Raw genomic sequence first — 23,855 nt, forward strand, 5'->3', positions numbered from 1 at the left:
CCTTGTGTACTGAAGCTGCTTGTTTAATCAGCGCTCAGGATTTTAGGGATGGCGCACCATAAAAAAAGTTAATATTGATGCAGAGCATTTTCCTGAAATTTACTGATGACTTATGGATCCAAGATTGACACAAAGCAATTTTTCTTCATTTTAATAGAACAGTGGCAGCTTTACCCTGTGAGGCCTCACTCTGAAAATACATTTTTGATGTTAGTCCCACTTTTTTAGAACACTCACTTCGACACTTGAATACTTTCATTAATGTTGACAAAAATGCAAAGATCTTTCTAGCCAACTCCTTTTGCCCACAATGCTGCGCGCAGCTTTGCTTATGCAGTATTTTGCTAAGCCGTGGTTTGCAAAAATGAGATTACTGCTCACAGAGAACTTGTTGGGACATTCAAAAAGCTCTGCATTCTAAGTTCTGAAATCTCACATAAAATGTGTGCAAAACAAAATAAACCCCAATGAAGGATAATTCTCCCTCTTTCCTCTGGGCACAGGGGATGAGGGGGGCCAGGAGAGAACCAAGAAGAAACAATCTTAAGAATTATTACCATCTAGTTAAGTACAAGAAGAATTTAGATTTTAAAAAATGCCTACCAAAATAAAGTAAAACAATCTCCCTGAAAAGCAAGACAGAACATATTTACATCATCCACTGTAGACAAGAAAATAAGATGAAAAGTTTGTGCTCTCTCTTCATCCATTCTGCATAGGAACGAATTCCTAGCTTTGAAGCTATGGGAGAACCTCCCCCCATTTTCCCTACTAGTGGTATAAAACTAGCTACACTAGAAATGGTCACAGAAGCTTGTTACACTTCATACAAGCTGTTCTTTTCTGGACAGGTTTTCTACGTTTCGTGTGCAAGGGTGTTTTAGACCCCCAGAGACTGGCCTATTGTCAATGGATCAAAAAAGGGACCTGTGTACTTGAACATAGTGGCTGCAGTGAAGATAATTAAATCGCAGTTGTGGCTTTAAAATGCATCTTTGGAAAGTAAGAAGGGGGTTTGTCACTAAAAATCATTCAATCTTTTGTAAAGCCCTTAAAATTCTCTAGGTTTAGATGCTTTCTATGTCCACTGTGAGAGGAAATGGTCCTAATTTCACATTCCTTACTGTTTTCCTGACAGTCCACCCGTTTGCAGTTCTCCTTTGTCTGCGTGCAGCACATTCCTTCACTGCCGGCGAAAGGCCGCGATTACGGCTGGTTTACATCGCGCCAATCTCAGCAGCACTCACAGGATGCCTCACTCACTCCTGCCACACCACCCGAACTATACCTCTCACAAAGACAGCACTGCCAGCTGGAGAGGAGCACAGCACAGGATGGGCAGAATGGGAGAGACTTCCCATTTTGTTCTCACTGTACGCTGTTACTATGCTTGATGTTTCTCATCTGCAGCACAACCCTCCCAACGCTACCCTGCCATCACCTATGGCTTCCCAACGGACTATACTCAGAGCACCTAACTCACTTCTGTCCTGAGGGTTGTCTGGACAGTAATTAAAAATCAAAGATCCATGACAATTGCTGAACAGATCCTCCAAAGAATTCAGGATGAACAAGAGCTGGGAATATGTGAACTGAAAAATTACTTCTCACAGGACTGAGTTTTCCTAGTTTTCTTTTAAGACTGCAACTCTTCTGTACAACAACAGATGCACGAACAGGATGCAGTTCTTGTACTGAAACTATGTACAAATAACTGGAATACATGCATAGACTCAAAGGGTTGTTTTCACTTTATTTAACATAAGCATTTTTCCAAAACTGCATAAACTGAAGTTTCCTTTGAAAACTGCCGAAGAAGAGCATAATGCAGAAAAGCCAGGAAGTAGGAACAGTACTTGGGGAAATGCAGGAAGCATGGAAATTACTAAGGGGAACACAAATTTCAGATGAACAAACAAATGAGCAGAAGGAAACTATGAAGGTCTGTACCAGTGAAGGGAGACACTTTTCAGATAACTCAAGTGCCAGATGACTGAGACTGGGGATGTGTGGAAGAATTGCACTTAATTTTTCAAGGCTTTTAACTGGAAAATTTCTCAGACTCTATTATACGCACTGTTCTCTTTGTAATTACTACACTCACTTCTACCATTGATAATGTGCATAAATCTGCTGTTTGTCACGTTCATAAAGCACTTAATAAACGTCCTCTGAAGGAAGGAAATCACACTGCTTGAAAATCTACTAACTTGGAGAGAGAGGGGGGAAAAGACACTATTCTTAGCATATACACATCACTCCTAGTCCTCTGACATATCAGCAGTGGTTCAACCAGAGGTGACATGAGAGTAAATGCATATGGCACCTGCCTGGGAAAGCATTTGAATAAACACAGATGTGCCCTGACAGCTACTTGAAACCCAAATGCTTTCCAAGCTTGAAATCCCAGCGGTGGCAAATCTGTCAATAGCCAACATTACTATTTATCTAGAAAGGCATTCACCCACCACCAAGAAAGGGCTGTATTTGGATTAGATGATATTAGACACCCTGCACTCGTGTTGCTGTACAAGTTCCCAGACAAGGAGTGAGGAAAGTTTACAGACAGCAATGACACTGGACGTTAACTTTCATTTAAATATAACAGCTTTAGCTGGAATCTGGTCAGAATGCTTTTACTGCAGGAGGACAAGATACTGTTTTTACATCTTATCCAAATGGCAAGCAATTAGTTTATCTGCAATGGCAAAAAAAAAAAAAAAAAAAAAAAAAAAAAAAAAAAAAAAAAAAAAAAAAAAAAAAAAAAAAAAAAAGAGAAAGCAATGTTTTATTTAAAGTTACTGCCTTCAGTATTTAACGTAAAAATTATCTACCTACCAGAGTGTTTCCATGTAAACAAAATAAAGTGCAGTGAGAAGTGTAAATCTATACATAAAACCCATTAACCTTTCCTCACCTGATCTTCTTCTCCACCTCCTTCTTCATCGTATTTCAGAATGTTATCCCTCACATCATCTTCAGGATCAATCAAGAGCTGCTTTGCCTGACGTTCTTTATCACGACGTTTCATCCATACCACGAACATTAAAACTAAAACTGTAATGCAAAAATGGAAGAGACAAAACCACACCTTAATTCTGAACTACAGCCATAAAAATTGTAGAAATTTAATATGAAGATTTAAAAAAAGAAAAAAAAATGAAGTTGGATTTGACTGTTCTGGATAAGGTAAAGGTTTTTTTAAAATTAATAATTTGACAGAAGGCAGCTTAAGCAAGAGATGTTTCAACTCAGACCACTATAGGCAATTCAGTTTAGGAATCAATCACATATTCAAGGTTGTAAGTAACAAATCCATTCCACATCTGCAAAATAAACTTGCCATGAAAAGAATTAAGAAAGACTGTGCTTCATAAACCACCATATTCAGAAAGAAAGCTTTCCTTCAATAAGGCTCTGTTAGTTTCATACCTAGCATTTAAAAAGTATCTTCTATCAAGAAAGTAATCACACTGAGTGCTTGTGCAGAATCATGTGCTTATCCAGGCTCTTTTTTTTTTTTTTTTAATTACGCCTTTCCATAATTTTCTGTGTTAGAAATACAGAAATACAGGTGCATAGTGTACTATGACCAGGGTAATCTCTCCCTTGTGTTCCACCACAATAGGCAATCAGTTAACTATAATGTGTAGGAGAGCTAGCTAATCTAATTATCTAATTTACTACACTGGACAGACACTTACTCATGATTTTTAGTCATTTCTCTTACTCAGTGCACTTTACACAAAATAAAATAAACATACACATCACTGCAACACCTGCCTTTCTTGTCAGGCCCTACGTGAAGGGCTGTGATGTATTACTTTCCAACAGTTATTCTTACTTGCATTAATCTGAAGCCCAGTAGTAGTAACATCAGAGCACTCCTTAAAAGCACTGTTACCTGCTATGGGTGGCACTGAATTGCACAGTACTGGCAGCACAAGACAGATTAGAAGCCTGGGGACTAATCACATCTTCAACCTGGCTACTCACTGATGTAACATTACAAGTGTCCTGGGTATAAATGGAAAATCTCTTCCACAAACCCACTGCAGGGCTTGACTGCCAAACAGGTGCTAGCCTGTACTCTGTCCAACTCCAAATCCTGTACTATCAGGAAGTTTTCATACTTGTCCAAAACACTGAACCACGCAGCCACAATTCCTGGACCTGAGCCTTTAACAACTCCCCCATGTTTTTCAAGGTACCTGATACTAAAATGTAATATTGTACTTGCAAAACAAGAGTAAAGGAGTTAGAACTAAGAGAGCTATCTACTCACTGAGCAAGATGATGATACAAAGCAGAATTGCAATGATGGCGCCAGTGCCCAGCCCTGCACCAACAATCCGGTCAACATCTGTGCAGTCTCCATTTAAGTCACACTGGCAAACTTTCACCTTCAGCAAGGAAGTGCTGGATGCATGTGGATTTCCAGAATCTGTAATCACTATGGGCACGTCGTAGATACCGGCCTCCAGGAACCGGATTCTTAAGGAGAGCTGGGCGTGATCGCCTGTGTGTGAAAATAAGGTGCTGGTTAAAAAGTAATATATTGCTCACATGGGATTAAAACAGCATTGCCAAAAATAGCTCATGTTTCAGCTCAGTGTTAACGTCTTGCTCAAACTGCTATGTGCCACTCAGAGTAACAGACTTCCTGACCGCTGTGACCATCTTTTCTTTCTTAAAATTTCTTGTCCTCCAGGGAACTTACACCAAGGTGATTTCTTGTTCCTATCAACCAAACTCATGTATGTTGTGAAATAATACCAAAGAGAAGATATTTGCAGAAGTTTCTTTAGAATTATGAACATTTCCATAACGTTAATTACCACTAATTCGAACAATGGTCCAATTCCTCTTAATACTAGCAGGTGTGTCAGGCAGCTCAAAGGCAAACGGGCCTGCATTTGGATCTATGTCAGGGTCTACAGCAGTGATGTTAATTGCATTAGGCTGCAGGGTTTCACAAGTTGTGGCTTCTTTTGGATGCACTTGGGGGGCATTATCATTGATGTCCAGCAGGTATATCTGAAGTGTGCCAGTTCCACTCATCGGGGGTATTCCTAAAAGAAAACGAAATAGCATTAATCCTGTTTCCAGCTGCAAAGTTATTTAAACGAAGCTGTACCAATACACTTTTATGTTTACCTCAGTTTTGAGAGTCTGTATTTTACAAAACCAATCTAACACTGTCACTGGTCCTGCTAACACAATAATTCTTATGTAGTCTGTGCTCAGAAAAATGGCCCTACTCAGCAAAATTCAGCGAGTAACTGCAGATCCATAGATCACGGACTCACCCACTTCACTGACCAGACAGACAGTTTATCTCCAGAGATGGTCCACATCAAAGGCTTCAAAGAAGGTGCAAAACTGGGATGGTTTGTCCTCTGGACAAAGTATTTCCTAACTTTGAAGGCTGAAAATCACCCTTTACCATAAAAGTGCTATTTAAATTCTTTCTAATACTGACTTTCATCATGCTATTTCTAGACATTCCTGCCATCCATATTGAATGTGTGATGCTTCCATAAACCTAGCTGGAATCACACACTGATGTGATCATTTGTTACTGAATTTTTCAGTATAACTAGCAATGGTTCTCATTCCACCTCCCATAATCTTCCAGTGGCATTTATGTCTTTTCTCTAGAACAGAGCCAAAGTATAGAAGCAGTTCATCTAGTGCACAGTTCAGAAAATTTCACCATGTCTTATTTCCAAGGCAAACAGCCCCAGTCTTTCAGTTTTCCGTTCTAATGTGAGAATGTCCCTGTGCCTGCCCATCCTTCTGCTATCAGCTATGAACAGTACAGCACTCCAGCTGGAATCAAAGGACTCATTTCTGAGCAGTGTTAATTGTCATTAACAAACTGACAACAAAAAGATACTTTTCCCTCTGCACTGCTGCAGCCTGAATGTGGGAAAATACACAGCCCCTCCAATGACACATTACTCCCCATAAAGCCCACTCACGCTGTGCATTCACTCAACCTACCACACTCCCATGCAGGGCTTTTTCAATTTTCTGTCAACTCAACTAATGTAACCAAGACAATGTTTTTCTATAAACTCAAGAGAATTATTCTTCAGCCATTTCCCAAGTAGCTGGGAAATTATACACAGTCTGATGGTAATACAGATTTTCAACGGGATGTATTCTAAGCATATCCTGTTTTCTGCCCCAGTAAAACTGAATGCCATTCAATCACTAAAGATGAAAGGCTTTTTGAAAAAAATACACAATATTGATACATACCATTATCAGAAGCAAGAAATGTTGCATTATACATATTGTTTTGCACATATATTGACTCTCTGTCCAAAACAGCTGTAGTAGTTATTTGTCCATTAACAGGGTCAATCTTCAGCCAGTTTGCAGGATCTGAAAGTTTTGAGTACCTGTGTATTTAATCAGAAGTTGTGTTATTTATCTGCCAACAGAAATATTGACAACAATGACAGCATTAGTATTTTAATCTGTATTCTGAACATGTCTTTGGAATTTGAAGATAGCATTTTACAAATTTCCATTTATCAAGCCCTGTCAGTAAATTTCCTGGAAATACATATTAAAACCAGTCCTGCATTTCAATTCTTGAAGTGCCTTGCCCTGTAAGTTATCATGTAACTGGAGGAAATAATATAATTACCACAAACTATATAACACTAATACTCAGCCTCAATTAAAATATTCAGTCAGGATCCTCCTTGGTTTTTCTACACCTACAGAGCTATTCATATTAATTTTCATATTGTCAGAGTGCTGAGAGCATGAGAGAGGTAAAAATGGATAGTGTTAGTTGCACTAACTCATATTGTTCTATTCTTCAGTATCACTTCATTTTCAGAGGCCCTGGCTTTACTGCATGTTTCTCATCTTGAAAGAGAAGTGTCTTTCAAAACCATTCTTCTATCTGGTAAGTTTTCTCTTTGACATTAATCAAGTGCAAGCTCTCTTAGTATTGAAGTCCTCATGCTGTCTCTGCTATGATGGTTATGTCCAGAAATGTGTGAAGTATTACAAACAGCTAACCAAAAATCAAGAGAAAATAAAATTACAATAATCTTGATTTTGGAAGGAAAGATAGAAAATAAGTTCTGGAGTTTCTTCTACATGAGCTAAAAAAAATAAAAAAAAACTGGATAAGGTGAGTCTTGACCCATGGGCAGTCACAGCCTTATCTTTGCAAATAACGACCATGTCTTACATGAGATTCATCTAGAAAAGTTTTGGACACAAGAAAAACTATCATCAAATTATGATCCTAGCTGTCAGTACAAAAAGTCACAGACAGATAACACCACTACTTTGCATTAATGGAGAAAAAATGAAAAGGAAACCCTTCAGATTTCATCAACAATCCAATTTTACTGCCATGTGAAAATTACTGGTGAATTTTAATTGCAAATGATCTTACTTCACAGAAGCACGTGTCTGTTCTGACTGAATTTGCTGGGATAGAACAAATACTTTACCACAGAACTGAATTCTATCTTGATGGAATGGGACTCACGATGAGAAAATGACCTGGTTTACGTATCTACGAATACTGGTGAGGTCACCTTCTCTACAGCCAAAAATCCCTTCGGAGAGAGCTGCACAAAACCCACACAAGGTGTCAGGACAGCTGTGTGCTGTGGTAAATGCAGTCATTTCACAAGTCACCTCTTTGCTCCCCACCCCTTCCACAACACAGATATTCCAAAATGCTTATATAGACCTTAGAGACGTTTGCTGCATGTAACGATCTGGGTCCTGAGCAGTAAAAGTTGTCAACATGCTACCAGCCATCAGCCCTTCTTCCTGACGCACGAGCTTGGGGTTTGGAACAAAATACGGGCTCTCATTCACATCAATGACTGTAATGGACACGGTTGCTGTTGACTGAGGAGGATGCTGAATCCCCTTAGCCAAAGGCACTTGATTTTCCGCAGCTACGGTAAGCACAAACATCCTGTTGGTCTCGAAGTCAATAGGCTGGGAAGAGCAAAGAGCAGGAAGTGTTAATGTTTACTCACAGCAGCAATGGACACACAACCACATTTTAAGTTTAAAGCACATTTTTGAAGATTACTTGTACTGCTTTTCTCAAAAATGAGCACAGAGTCTGAAGAGAGCACAGTATCATCACCTCAACACAAGCCCATGCGCCGGGGTTTTGCTTAGCAGCATGTGGCGGCTTCAGTTCTGCACACAGCAGCAGCAGCAGTTCTGAAGTCAGAAGTGCTAGAAACCTCACCATTCCAGCATTTAACTTACTCTGGTACTGCCATTAGAGAGAAATGAGGAAATGAACAGTTAAATCACAAATTGATGAAGAAGCTCCCAGCTTTGTGCCAAGCATTCACATGCGCCTCCTGATGATCTCTCCTGGGGACAGAAAGCTGCCTCTTTCTGTTAGAAGGATGGAAGTTTCCTTCAAACAAGCTCACGACTATAGCTATTCCCACAGATCAGAGATTCTCATGTCCTTGCCATCTCACTAGAAAGACTCTTGGTAATCCCAGTCAACCTGATTTCTGATATACCTACAGCTTCCATCTTCCTAGTGAAGACAACCTTCTGTTTGGAGATTTCCTCACTAAGCCAGAAGTCCAATTTAAGAAGAAGTAAAAACAGTGTGAATCCAGAGTTCCTCTGTCATGCTGCACAGGGTTGAGGTATTCCTGGAGACAGGATTTCCCTTTGTACTGCTCACACAGATCCCAGACTGGAAGAAAACCCTGTACCTTACTGGGGCAGTTGGCATGTGACAATATGAAGTAAGTGACAAGAGACAATCTAATCTTTATTACAGGCTGACAGATCAACTTGTTGCACTGCCAATAAAAACTGTAGGCAGTTTTCCAACTTCTCCCATGTCTGGGCACTTAAAGGAGTGCTAAAAAGCACAGACACTCACATAATTCTTCCTGGAAGACTGCAATGCAACAATTGGTACCTCTGGGGATGAGCAGTTATAAACCAGATACAGTTCTTAAAAAAACCCAGTGTGAATTACTATTAATGCTGCATGTAGGTTGTATCTTTTTGCTACCTTGATACCGGGAGGATTAAAATAAAACAAAACTAAATTCAATAAAATGAAACAAAATTAAATTAAACAAAACAAACAAAAAGAAAGAGAGAAAAGGAAAAGTGAATTTTTAAATTTCCAAATGGGATTACTGGCATCACACATTTGACTTTGAAATGGATCAGCCAAAACCAGAGCAGGCCAACTCAGAGATGAGACTTTTATCAGTGGGTCATGAGGAAAGGTGGCTACTGCCTGGCAGGTTTAATTATAGAATCACATTGTTATTATCACTTGAAATAAGTCATCCCTCAACACAGAGCTGTGTTGGCTAGAGAATGAAGATAGACAGGTTATTCCATAAAAGGTATTTAAATGAGGTTTTAAAAATAGCCAGTCTTTAAATGTCTCTTGTAGAAGTACTCTCCCACCTATCATTTTTTCCTCTCTGATTGTGCTTTGACTGCCTGTATCTGTTCCTTAATGGAACATCCTGACATAAAATGTGCAGACAACACGCATGCCTACTAATTGAGGAGGTAGGAAGTTGTTCTTTAGACTAGCAGAAAATACTAAGCAGACACTTTTTCACAGAGTGATTTCTAACTTTTAGCAAATAGAAGATTCAGGATTTGTAATTTCTAATAACCTAGCCTGATTTTTAAAACTGAGCAGGCGGAATACTATTGATAGCATAGGCAAAATAACATTTGAAGAGACAGATTACTAGATTCCACAAGAAAGGGAGCATCAATTTTATTCCAGATTCATGCTGGCCTCAGGAATTCACATTTCCCCCGTTCAGTGTTCCCCCACCTCTTCCATCTCTGCTGAACACTCTGAAAGGCAAGCACGCCTCACCTTCACGACAGTCACCAGCCCGTCGTTGCTGTTGGGGTCGGTGAGGATGGTGAAGCGGCCCGTCGGGTCCCCCCCGGTCATTCGGTACATGGCGTTCCACGCTGGCGTGTGCGGCTGGTCTTTATCTGTCACCGTCAGATTCGCCACGATCACATCCACCCTGTTCTCCGGTACTTCCCCGTAGAACTGCAAAATCCATGGAAACACTTCACTTCATCTGGAGGAGCATGCAATGCACACCAGGCTGAACATTCATCAAAGTGGGGCAGCCCATCTCTCCTCACTGGAGCTCTGACAATTTATCTAATGAAGTTTACCTGAGGCCACCCAGAGAACCAATGGCTTGATTCCCTTGTCAGCTTTTGCCTTTTGGTCAAAAGCAGAGCACAGCATGTACGGGATATATATTCTGCACATATTTTGATTCTGCCTGCCAGTATGGTATTTAATAAGTAATAAATATTTACTGTCTGTGAATATAATGAGAGAAACAGAGAAGGGTTATAAATATGCACATCCTTCAGTAACTCCTATCCTGTACTTACAGTCATGGCAGTGAACTCTGGAGGATTGTCATTGACATCTGTCACAGCGATGACAGCAGTTGCTGTGTTTGAAAGACCATATGTTGGGTTTCCTTCCATGTCCGTAGCTTGAATTATTAATGTATATTGTTGTACTTTCTAAAACACAAAATGACAACATAAGTTTTAGACAAAACTAACATTACCATAGGACAGCAGGTGTTCCCAAAAATTGCACTCTGCTGAGCAATGGAGCCTATCACACAGTTTATTCTAGTTAGCATCACCCAAAATGACAGGAGCAAAGTTTGTACCACAGGAATAGAGCAGCAGGTTGCTTATATTGAACTACTGTTTGACTTTCTTCAAAGTCCTTCTTTCATCAAGGTAAGGACAGGCTGACTGCTTCCTACTCTAATAAATCAAACCACTTTAGACAGTTAATGCATGATCACAGGTTTAACAATGCTTTTCAAATGGCGAAGAGAGCCAGAGTGCATTTTATACTAAAACAGGGAAAGTCCTCAAAAGCATTTGAGAACACTGAGCCAAGGTAGGTTTGTCGGCCAAACGGCCACAACTGCCAAGGTTTTGTTTCAGCCAAGCATGAGTATAAAACTGCTGCTGCAACTTCTTGTGATCTCTATGGAAACCAAAGATGTCGAGGCCAACAGAGACAAGTAAGGGCACTGGGAAGAAGGGGGAGGGAAGCACCAAATGGGCTATTTCCATAAATGTTAAACACCCTGGCCGACTATGGCAGCCATGGGGCCCCTCTCCCCCCACTGCTGCTAACAGCCCTTGAGCCGGGCACTCGCTCCCCCCCACGGCTGGAGTGCGGCCAGGGTCCCTAAGCACCAGAAACGCCTGGCAGAGACCTGACCTCAGCCTGGTGAGCTGCTTAAAACAACATCGACAAGGTTCTATTAAAAAAAAAATCATAAAGATGTTTTCTAGGGTCCCTAAGCACCAGAAACGCCTGGCAGAGACCTGACCTCAGCCTGAAAAAAAATCATAAAGATGTATTCCGTGTAGAATTGCTGAAAAGTTTATTTTAACTCATTGCTCTCAAATATTGTGCATGCTCCCTCATTTTTCCAGTTCACTGTCCTTCCTTGCAGAGAAGTGTTACCATTCAGTTCTTCCCAAAAGAAAGGACACAAACATAAGGAGCTGCTATTACTCTGAAACAGCACTTTCACAAAGGGTTTACTAACACTGGCAAAAACCTTTTGGCAAAATAAAACTATTTCAAGAAGGGCCTATGGTGTTTTTTTTTTTGGTGTTTTTTTTTTTTTTTTTTTTTTTCCCCACTTGGTACACTATTTTTTTCCACTGTCTAAAGAGTGGGGTATATGACAGATTACACCTCATGGAAACAATTTACAGAATCATGAAACATGTTGAGTTGGAACAGACCCATCAGGATCAGAGAGTTCAACTCCTGACCCTAAGGAGGACACCCCTAGAATAACAACATTTACAAAAAGGAATTACAGGTATTGATACAAAAAATAAGCAAGGATAACTCCACTGGTAGTATTTAGCCTTCTTTCAAACTTTGGCCAGACAGTACGATAGACAGACATGAGAGGTTTAACGGTTTGCACATTTCCAAGCAGGAATAATGAGTCACGGAATAGAAAGTTTGTAAAATAAGCTCTATGGATTTTTATCTCCCACTGAAGGTAACAATTTATGCTCATGCCCTCTTTCACACAGAAACCCTTACAAGACACCCCAAATGTGTACTGCACAAATATGCATCCCACAATTCTTTAAAAAAGCAAGACTAGTATTAAGTCTACAGAAATGCAGTATACATGTTTAATAATTCATAAATATATATACATAGATGTATGAGAATTCTGGCTTGAAAAATATACTTGCAAACTGACCTTCAATAGGTTTTAAACAGCTTAAAGGTTTCCTTCATGACACCAATAAGAGTAGAAGTCATGAGGGAATCAAAGAAATGCTTTTACTAGTTTCATCCAGGAAAAAATCATACTTTACTTACTGTGAAGCAATAAAATCTAAAGCAGTATTGAAGCAAATCTCACTGCCATATGATTCTATGTTATTGAAACAGCAGGTGCTTCTGATTCATCTGGGTCTTAATACATTGATCCCAAGAAGCAAATTTCATTAAGGAAACTCCATTATTATTACACAGAGACTCAGCTTCCTTACAATCATCTTACTTAATTCCAACAGAACCAGCACACTAAAAACTTCCCCAGAAAGTGCCCCAAAAGGCAGCAAATCAGTGTTTTTGTTTAGTTCCTTATTTTTTTTTCCCGCTTCCCAGCACTCACATAAAACAGAACAACTGCTGAGAGTGAAATTTCAGAATCAACAAGCACAACTTTCCAGGCATGGGGAAATTAAGGGAGGTGGGTCTCTTTTTACTGTGGTTTGAGAAGCAGCCAGGAATAAGCCATGGAGCATGTGTCAGCAGCCTGCACAGACACTTAGCAGCAACACATCTAAAAGCAAACTGGCAGCTTCAAGAAAGAACGCAGACCTCATCACTTCACATCTTTCCACTTCAACACAAGCCAAATAAAAGAGCACTTCACTGAATTAACCTCACGTGAGGCAGGAATGCCAGTGTGTAAATTTAAGTACCCTGCCTGATTTCTTCAGCACCTCCAGCAGTAAGGCAGATGTTTTAATGCTGAAGTGAATTCCACAGCAATAACGGAAGAAATAAGAGCAGCTGGATCTCATGAAACAGCATCTTTTGAGATAACAAATGAAAGATTTCTTCTGCCTTAAGCTGAGTTTCCTTACCTAAGCAAATCTCCTCCTGTGCATGTTAGCACAGATAATGCATTGTGCATGTTAATCTAAAATACCAGCAGATGAGGAATGCTATCAGAGGAACCACTTTTTTTTTTTTTTAATGCCTACAACACTTATGCTCCCATAAAAAATGTGTCACATTATTTAAGAATTTAAAATTCTTTCTAGTATTTTATGACTTTAATTAGAGCTTTATAAAGAGAGACAAGACTTATGGAAAAGAGTGGAAAGGCAGAAGTGGGCACACCAGCTGGGGTACATGGACAACAAGGCACTCCCCAGCCCACTGACAGACCATTCAGCTTTGGCTCTCTAGACTCCCAGTGATTTTAATTTAATTGACTTCCACAAAATGACTCAGGAAATGGAGGAAGCAAAGCTTGGGAAGGAAACCATTTTATTTCATATTAGTCTAATTTAATATTTGAATGATTTAACGTTAATCATTAATATCCAACATGTTCAAGAAATGTTTATATATACCCATCTGGGTATCAGCAGAGTGATCCATCAGGAAAACTGATGGTGAATGACAAGGCTTTTCCAACTGTTAATGTGAGGGTCTAAGCTCCACAGGCAGCTGGTTTCTTCCGAGTTAAATCCCTCCAGTATAGCTAGTCACCAAGTGATAAAACCTCAAGAATTATCGCTATGTCCTTCTGAAAGTTCATCTGTCAAAGACGACCAGGGGATTTTAAAAACAAGGGCAAAGCTGCCCATCATTCTTTTAATTTAATAGGGCAATACTGTAAAGTTCAGGGTTTTCCTTTGCTCAGATCCCTTCTCGTCAAAATCAACTTAAATAGAATGAATGTTAATAAAACCTCAAAAATTAATTGCAATATCTAACAGTCTGTTTAGCTTTTCAAATCTTCTGATTGCCCCTTTCAAACTGAAATGCATCAGAATATTAATAGCAAACACAGAACTTCAGAAAGCATTTTTATTCTCCATTTTAAATAACTATAAACAAGCAGCTAAAAGATGAACAGCAAATCCAGTACTTTGGATTTAATGAGCTAAAATGAGGTTAGTAATACAGAAGTTGAAACAAGATGTATTAAAAAGAGGTTTGTTAGGATTTTATAGCTTGTTTATAAAATAGTGCTTATCTCTTGTGAAGTTTTCAAGTGGTTTAAAAGCACAGTTAGTGTGACAGATTTGGAGTTGGGAGGGAAATATTTTTATTCCCAACCTCACAGATGGGTGAATCAGAGCAGAGGATCTGGCATGCTCCTTCTCCAGTGGTGGGCACAGTGAAGAACTGTCTAGACAGGATGGACCTGGCTCAGCACGTAGCAATGAATTACTGACAGATTATTTCTTTTTGTTGTTATTATTATTATTGCATTGCTCTGCTTTAGAGTGTATCTGTTAGAGTGTATCTGTTTCTTAAGAACAAACAGACTCACAGGACAAGATCGTTTCCATGACCCCACACAGCCAAGAGTAAGTACATGTATGGAATACATAGGTCCAATTTTCATCCCTAAACTAATTTTCTCTCCTCTGAGTTTTTGTACTCTGGGACTCGGAAAACAACCGGTGTCAACAGGGTGAAGAAAGGGAGTAAGTCAAGACTGAGGAGGGGGAGAAATATATCACAACATCATGAAATTGTATGGACTAGAAGTGACCTTAAAGATAATCTAGTTGCAGACACCCAGCCCCGGGTAGGGACAACTCCAACTACACCAGTTTGCTCAGAACACCATCCAACCTGGCCTTGAACACTTCCAGGGATGGGGCATCCACAACTTCTCTGGGCAACTTGTTCCTGCCTTACCACCCTCACAGTGAAGAATTTCTTCCTTTTATCTGATCTAAATGCACCAGCTGCTTTCAGTTTACAGTCATCTCCCCTTGTCCTGTCTCTATATGCCCTTATTAAAAATCCCTCTCCAGGCTCTCCTCTAGGCCCCATTTAGGTACTGGCAAGCAGCAATAAGGTCCCCCCAGAGCCTTCTCTTCTGCAGGCTTACCAGCCCCAGCTCTCTCAGCCTATCTTCACAGGAGAGGTGCTCCCACCTTCTGATGATCTTCACACCCCTCCTCTGGACTTGCTCCAGGCAGGTTCACTTATTTCCTGTGCTGACAACCCCAGATCTGGATGTAGCACTCCAGGTGGGGTCTCACAGGAGCAGAACAGAGGAGGAAAATTACCTCTCTTGACCTGCTGGCCATGCTGCTTCTGATGCAGCCCTGGATATGACTGCCTGCAGGCGCACACTGTCAGCTCATGTCCACCCTCTCACCCACCACCCACCACCCTGAGCCGTGCATCTTTACAATATTAAGTGCAACCCAGCCCACGGGATTAGGACCTGCCCTACCTCTCTGTCAAGCCCAGCTGCTACAGTGATAATGTCACCAGTTTCGTTGTTGATTGTAAACATGTTTGGAGAGGGGCTGCTCGGGGCCTGTGACAAGATTCTGTATCTCAGCATCCCATTCTGGGCGTTGGGATCATCAGCATCGATGGCAGTAACAGTCATCACGTAGGTCCCTAGCAGCAGGATAAATAATTGATGTTATATAAACAGTTTACACTCAGATTATACAAGATCACTTTACAAGCAGTGGTCAAAGCACATATTTCTTTTGGTAAAATCTGTGCATTCCTTCTTTACTTAAAACAAACTGGCTAAAATCAAGACTCACCAACAGTGCAATTAAAATACATAAGAGGAGATAAAAATACTCTATGTTTATAAAAGACTAGTTTTGCTTATAACTGAAGAAGCTACATAAACAGTGAAACCCGACAGCTCTGCCACAAATAACATTTCTGTAACAAAAGAATATCTCATGTTTAGGTACTTATGTTATTAATTGGGCCAAAGGAAATATACTTATTGTTCAGAATTGGTGGACATACTGATAGTGACTGAAAATCAATATAAATAATACTCTTTCAAAAGTCTTTGAGATAGATCTCAAATGCCAAGTAAACACTGCAGTTAGAAAACACATTTCTGGTGCTAACCTTTCATTTTGCACTTCTGACAAATTAAGGAAGTGGTTTCAGCCATAGTGCAAACTTTAGTCTGAGCTGATTAGAATTTTAATGAGATCTGAACAACACTTAGGTTTTCTCAAGAATTCAAATGACACTGATTTCAAATCCCAGTATCTGCAAAGCTTCTGGGAATCAGAACTAGAACTGTATCTAGTGACATTTCAGAAGTCTCTTATACCCTGACCTGTCAACTAAATGAACATCAATGTCCATCATAAAAATAAATGTAAGAACTGTGATGTTATAATTAGGATTTTGAAAACCATAAACCAGAAGTCACACACTTAAAGCTTCCTCTGGTTTTAGTTCATGCACACAGCAATTTTGCCTTTTGGAAATGAATCCCAGCATGCCGAAAAGTGCATTAAAAATAGGATGAAATACGAAGATAGAGGATCTGAGATTTTGCTCATCATACTAAAGACACCTTTCAAACTATTACAAGGTCTGAAGGCACTCCCTTCATCACATCTTCAAAATGATACTGTAATTATGATACTTCAAAATAATACCTCTGCCTCCCAAAAGCCCATGTATTACCTGGCTTTGATCCCTCAGGGACTGTCCCATTCCAAACCTGGTGTAAGAATTCAGGTCTATTGTCATTCATGTCAATGACATTAATAACAATGTCAATAGGATTTTCCACCTGGTTTCCATTTACATCCACTGCGTGTGCTCTCAGCTGCAAAAATCATTGAAGTATTAGAATCTGCACAATGTACAGGTGCAAATAGATATAATAATAGTGACAGGAAGTTTCAGGCCAGACATTTTTACCTCAGTGTATTTTCTTATCTGCCATTACTCTCTCATATCGACCTTATAAATTTCCAAGTTGCTAATAGGACTGACGTTCAGACTTCCAAACTATTCTAAGTTGCAGACTTCCTTCTTTGATTTGATAAAATTATTTTAGATAATGTGATTTTGATTGCTACTAGTGCCTACTGGCTTATAAAATTGTGGTTTTAATAATGACTATTAGAAAACATTCTCTAAAAAGATGCAGATTTAAATGTAAATCTGTGTATTTAGGCCAGAGTATGGCCATTGCTAGGGAAAAGAGCAACTTTCTCCTATAGCAGTCCTGCTGATGCCCATCATATATATAGACACACACATATCTTATGGCTACAAAACTTCTAGAAAGCAGCAAGACAGCATTATTAACTCACCACTCTGGAAATGACTCATATAAATGTAAATTCCTAAGTCAGTAAATCCTGAGTTACCAATGTCAAATTCTCAGTTAAAATCTTACAGATGCCAGAGCTGTTGTTTGAGAGCCTCTCACCCCCACCTCCCCCCCAGATGCCTCCTGCTGCGTCCTCTGTTTGGGAGCAGCACCCAAAGGGCTCCCCAGAGCCTTACCCTTACAAGGTAAGGAGTGTTTTAATCCACAACATGCTGGAAAACTCTCTCCAGGAGCTGGGTGATTTCAGCATGGTTTGCCAAAAGCACAAGAAACTTTAGGTCACAGCCTGCTCTCCCTGCCTTCCTTGCAACTTTCCTTTTCCACTGGTACTGGAAGCTGTGGTCTACTTTGTCAATTTCTTTAGAGCAAAGAATATAATTTTCATAAGCTGACAGGCCTGATTTACAATTCTATTAAAATGCTTAGATTTGCCCCTAAAATAAAAATTGGTACGTTATTCTTTCCATCCATTTCTCAAATCACAGCTGCTGCAATTCTAATAGCAGTCACATCCTAATTTAAGTTGCTGAATTAAAAATAAACTTCTGGAAAGTATACAATTCAGTGGAGACTGTGATCAATGGCCTGTACTTGAAATATAAGCCACAGTACCCAGATTTCAATCTTTTAAAATTGCTTTACCTAAATACATTTAATCACTGTTTACATATGTTAATGTATTTAAGCTGCTTAAATATAGTAAGAGTTAGCCTTATTAAGTACAATAAATACAAATCTGCTACAAACTCCTCAAATCATATCTCATACAAAACTAAATGCTGGCTGCTCAAGTCGTGTTTGAAGCAGATGTTCATCTTCAATTTGATAATCTGATTTGTGGCAAATTAAACTCTTACATGAAAAGAAGCAATCTGCTCCCGGTCCAAAGGCTTTGTCACAGACAGCTGTCCTGAGATGGGGTTGATGATGAAGATGCCTGTTGGAGGCTGGTCAGCTCCTGGGCCAGTCACGCTGTACCGCAGCGAAAGGCTTTTATCACGATCAGACCTAATCTGTGTGTCAAAAAAGATGAAGTTTACATTAGCTACAAGCAAGCGCAGGATGGGACTGCTGCTGAGACAAGCAGCAGCTCTATTTATTTTCTCCTTGCTCCTTGAGATGTACGTGCAAAAATAATTATTGTGGAAATGGTACAGCGTTGGTATAAAGTCTGAAGTTCTTAACAGTGCTCTTTGTTAGAAACTGGTCAAAGGATATTCAGAAATGTAAAATTATCCCTGTTTATTTCTCAAAATAAAAACTGTGTTAAAACAAAAACAAGCAAATGCTTTAGGCAGAGTTGTTTAGATCTTAGAGAAAATATATAGTATCATAAAATTACACCTGAAATTAAAAGTCTGGTTTGTGTTTTCCCCCTTCTCCTATACCTTCTTAGCCCAGGCTATAGGTTCTCTCCCATGACAGGCCAGCTCTTTAGAAACTCACCATTTTTGCCTAAACATTGAATTTGTTTCATATTCCAAGGAAACAACTGAAGGGCAGTGTATCTGTGAGGAGCAGCTGAATCACCAGCGCACACATAAAACAGAACAGAGTGAAACTGTGTCCTATCAACTTGGGCTAATGTTCTGCCAAGTTCCAACACACTGATCATGACCAGCCAGTACCATGGTTGGAAGCCAGCCCAGAAGAGGCTGGCTTCTGCAGTGGATCCTTGCAGTGGCCACTTCTGGGCAGCAGAATCCTGTGGAAGATTGTCTGTATCTGAGACAGATCTGAGAGGATTGCTGTCCTCACCCCATCAGATACAATTTCCTTTGGTCTCCTGGTGCACTCTGCTTCCTGCTCACTCCCACACCATTTTCCACAGAGAGAATTCCAGTGCAGGAGACTGGAGAACTCCTGAACCAGCAGAGATACCCCTCAACACACTTACCACCCAAAACAAGGTCATCTTCCACCAGTAGAGATGCACAGGAGCAAGGTAAACCCCAGGAAATCAGATGCATCCCAGCATGCAATGCACAAGCAGCAACAAGAAACCAACCCAAAGGACTCTGACAAATGTCAGGATGATGAACAAGATATCATTTACACAAAATCTCTTCAAGAGCTCTCTGAGGGACACAGAAACCACACTTCTATTAACTTCCTTACCCTAACTAACTCCTGAGGAAAAGGCCCTTTGGAATTTTCTGGTAGGTTGATTGGAGGAATAACCCAGTCTCTCTTCTGCCTCTTCAGAGGGCTGCTGTGCTTGTATTGTTGCCATGGAAATATGATTTCTTCAATTTTCCTTTGGTCCTTTCCCAGGTACAAGATAAAATTAAGCACATGTTAGAAGGAGAATTACTAGCAGACATTATAAAGTAACTCAGGTACAATTACATAATTGACTGAAAGACAGTCTTTCCTCCGTGTTCATCAAACTGTTTTATTTGCATTCACAGTGCAGTTTGAAAATAACCAATATCATTTACAACTTCACTGCAAAATTGTAAGAACCCTTTTTTTCCTTATTTAACTAGGAAGAGAAAGGGAATTATAAACCATTTATAACATGGCACTACTGTGTAAACTCTCTGACACTTTCTAAGAAGTAGTTAATATTTTGCGGAATTTAATAGTATGCCTTTATGTATTTCTCATTAGCTAGAGCTTCAGTTCAGGTAATGTGCTACTGTACCCTAAATTTAGATCTGGGTGTGCTATAATGTAATTTGAGTTCCAAGAGAAGTTTAATACCTACTGGTAAGGAATGTCTCAAATATTTATGACCCTATTAAATCCCATAGAATTAATGCTGTAATTATTTTAAACCTATGTCAGCCATGATGGATGCAGTAGATGACCCACTTTACACACTGGGCATTAATCTCTGCTGGGTGTCAACATTCCCTTCCTATTCCCTTCTGGATCTGCAGTCATTTCATCCTTTGGATGACAGCACACACAGCTAGGCTGGAAACAGGGTAACAAAAACATCTTCCGAACCTTTTAAAAGAGTAACTTTTTTTTAATCACAGCAACCACATTGCAGAGTATGGACAGATGCCCAGCTGAAGGCCAGATTCTACTCCTCTACATTCTGTTGATGGTAAGGATACCTGACTAGTGTCTTTGGAATAAACAGGGCATGCTCTGGCACATCTAAGCATCTGCTCTTCTACTATGCTTCCACGAACAAAATGACAGTATTTCCATTGTAAAACATGCCTTAGCAGATTTAACACAATCACCAAGTAAGCAAACAAATCACTGAGGTTTACACAGCAGTGGTCTCCAGTGTGTTCTCAGGAAAAATGTATTGCATAACCACATTACCTACTTTTAAAATTATGCTTAAATGTGTACCTATTACAGGTATGTTAATCTATGAATAAATTTTTCTTCTTTATCTGTAAACTAAGCACTTCTCCTTCACTAAGGAGAAGGCAAGAAACAGCAGGCAACAGGTAATATAACAGAAAAAGGTAAACAACCTAATATGCTTTTCTAAAGTAAATACGTTGCTAATTGCATATTGCTATGTCTGATTTTTGTTACAGTACATGGTTTATCCTATGGCAGCTTCCAGCAGAGGGAGACTATCTTCCTTACCAAGTAGTGCTGGAATCATGAATAATTTACAATCTCCAATTTGATTATGACGGGACAAGACAAAGCCAATATTCCCTGCCAGAAGTGCTTTCCTACTTACTGCTGTAAATCTACAGTTCCCATCTAATAAATGTGACTGATGCATTCTATCACAGATTTGTTTATTTTGCGGTTATATTTAACCGCTTGAATAAATACTATAATACTTTCAAGCAATTTAAAATAAAGAAATGGCTGTGTGAGACTTAAATTCAGGTATAAATCTCAAGCTATACAAACAAAAAACTCAAACACAAAGAATCCTATACAGTTAAATAGGCATGTCTTTTCATGGCTTAGCAAAACTACAGAATAAAAGATGATCAAAGTTCCTTCTAAAGCTCCAGCTTTGCATGCACTAGGTGTCCATCAATAAGCTGGTTCACGGAGAGGTTCATGACAGGCAAAATTAAACCCTTATTTTTAGGCCTCTTTGTGGAGATGCATTTATACATGCTGCATTAAGCTCTTGTTTTACCTTTTCTGAAGCCCCTGTGAAGGCTGGTTCAGGGGTTAGCTTCACCTTCATTTGCCATTCTTGCTGGGTTTCCTTGTCTTGAGCAGACACGACAAACTCCGTGGGCTCTGCCGAAAGCTGAAAGCTTCGCTCTGCATAGACCACACCATCCTCACCTACTCTGAAATCTTCTGGCTCACTGCTACCAAAGTGTATTTTTTTGTTTCCGTCACAGCTTCGAAACCTCACTGTAAAACAGACATAAAATGGCAAACAATAAAAAAGTGAAAAAGCGGCCCACTTGAACTCACTGTGACATCAAATGCACTAACAACAAACTCAAAAGCAGAGATACGTAACTTGTTGCTGCTATTATCACATGCAGTTGTAAGTCAGGACTTTATTTTACCAGTCAGTACATGCCACGTAACAATGATATTTTTCTGTGGACTGCTAGGCAGAGATTTTAACCCTAGTCAGGAACAGCCTCCCTCCCTCAAATTTACTCCAACACCAGCAAGAAAACCATCTCCTTCCACGTCCTAAGGTACAGTTCAGTCGGTTGCTAGTTGGGTTCATATCTCAAGGTTTGCAAAGATCCATCAAGTTGATTCATTAAAAACACTCAAAAAATTTTGTTACACTGCAACCATAACTGCCAACACAACTGTGTTTCCAGCATGCTCCCTCTGCCAATGGGGGTAAGGTGGAAACCCTGAAATATGTTAAAAAAATTAAATTCTGTGCCCAAATCAGCCTGTGATTCAGCTGTGCCATCTCAGGAAGATTACTTATGAGCTCTGGGACTGAGTTTCCTTGTCCCTCATTGACACAATAAAGGAGGCAGTAAATGCCTCACAGAGAAAACTTAAGTTAATGACCTTGAGTTTTTATTTTGCTTTGGGTTTTTGTGTTTGTTTGTTTGTTTGTGTTTTTGTCTGGTTGTTTTGGGTTTTTTTTGTTTGGATTTTTTTAAGCTGTATTCTGTACCACACATGTCCCTTTATCTACTTAGGAATTATCTATTCTTGCTTAATTCCCTCCTTCCTTTTGTTGTGTCTGAAAGACACACTATGGAAAAAGAAGTCAGTAAAACTGAATGTAGAGATAATGATGTGTTGTTCACAAAACAGAACTGGCAACAGGTTACTGCCTTCTCTACCCAATTCTTTTCACCACCAGTTATCTTCTGGGTTACTGCAAATAATAATAAGTTAAAAAATGAAAGTGTGCTTTTATAACCAATGATCACTCCTTAATGTTTCCAAAGCATTATGAAATATTTTGATTGTATGGGTAATGGAAGTGCAAAATACCATTATGAAGGTTGTGCTGAAATCCACATAGTGAAGATGAAGATGAAATGAGGCTTTATGCCTCATTTCAGTTATTGCACTTTTTATATTGTGCTAAACCATGCAAAAACTATTTAGCTTCAAAACCTAAAGGTCCCTCTCAAGAAAAATCACTACTAAATGTCATGCATCATATGCTTTCTTCTGTAATGCACTGTTTTCAGGAAAGTAGTAAAAGGAATCATACTTTTTTGTATTTGAACTTTAAGCACCAAGCTGATGATCAGATGATAGACTAAATTTCTTTCCTTACAGCCCCCTTTCAGTTATCCAGAATCCCCCATTTGCCCTCTCCTGACAGAGAAGACTATTTTAGGAGTCCATCAGATACAAAAAGGAGACAAAGCACAACACTACTCTAAATAAATGATACAGCATCAACCTTCTTAATTTACATCTTGCTGAACAGGGCAGGGATACTGCTCTTTCAGATCCCAGAGTTTGAAGGTCTTTTCCTGTGAAAGGCCAGCCTCACCCTGAGGAGAAGAGCATGCCATGTCCACAAAGCACTGAGTCCTGGGTAAAAGGCTGAAGCCTCACCAGCAGGGCTGCTCCTGTCATCCTCCTTGAAGAGGTTGCCTCTGGTCTTCCTCATAAGTGAAGAGGGTGGTTTTCTAAAACTCTAGTAAATACTCAGCCCCTCGTGTAAGCTTTCATATATTTGAGCAATTCCTATGGATCCTCAAGTCCATCCTACCTGCTTTATCAGGTACAATGACTTCCTTCCCTATAATCTACAGGCTACAGGTCTGCAGAATTTGGAGAAGATGGCATCCTCTGGTCACATGGGAGGAGAAAATTGGCAGGCAGAAGTTCCAGTTCTCAGATATTAACCATCCCATTGACCCCCTCCTTTTTTCAACATGGGCCTTGCAGCTTGAGTCAGCTCACTGCAACACTAGGTTGAAATGCAACAGCCAGCTGAGAACATGCATGACTCTAAGCCAAGAATATAAAGCTACTACTTAAAGCAACCACTCCAGTATGTAGAAATACTTACTACAG

At 39.7% G+C, this 23,855-nt stretch overlaps 1 protein-coding gene across 2 annotated transcripts in view; it reads right to left on the reverse strand.

The window, feature by feature from the left end:
• The window catches only part of CDH2 (cadherin 2), a 114,303-nt gene that overhangs the window by 16,521 nt on the left and 73,927 nt on the right, over positions 1-23,855 (reverse strand). The window contains exons 3-15 of one of the 2 annotated variants that reach the window (XM_041477667.1): positions 21,517-21,743; positions 19,557-19,703; positions 18,296-18,451; positions 16,781-16,925; positions 15,555-15,727; positions 10,435-10,572; positions 9,890-10,075; positions 7,733-7,989; positions 6,268-6,410; positions 4,839-5,072; positions 4,286-4,519; positions 2,918-3,057; positions 1,737-2,698 (exon numbers count right to left, since the gene is read on the reverse strand). In XM_041477667.1, the coding sequence (XP_041333601.1) occupies positions 2,690-2,698; positions 2,918-3,057; positions 4,286-4,519; positions 4,839-5,072; positions 6,268-6,410; positions 7,733-7,989; positions 9,890-10,075; positions 10,435-10,572; positions 15,555-15,727; positions 16,781-16,925; positions 18,296-18,451; positions 19,557-19,703; positions 21,517-21,743 (2,189 nt within the window). In that variant the 3' untranslated portion in view covers positions 1,737-2,689. Of the gene's footprint in view, positions 1-1,736; positions 2,699-2,917; positions 3,058-4,285; positions 4,520-4,838; positions 5,073-6,267; positions 6,411-7,732; positions 7,990-9,889; positions 10,076-10,434; positions 10,573-15,554; positions 15,728-16,780; positions 16,926-18,295; positions 18,452-19,556; positions 19,704-21,516; positions 21,744-23,855 lie in introns of those variants that run through there. The other variant, XM_041477666.1, reaches the window with a different exon arrangement.

Source organism: Pyrgilauda ruficollis, unplaced genomic scaffold (genome assembly GCF_017590135.1).
Source record: "Pyrgilauda ruficollis isolate IOZ18807 unplaced genomic scaffold, ASM1759013v1 scaffold41, whole genome shotgun sequence".
Lineage (NCBI taxonomy): Eukaryota > Metazoa > Chordata > Aves > Passeriformes > Passeridae > Pyrgilauda > Pyrgilauda ruficollis.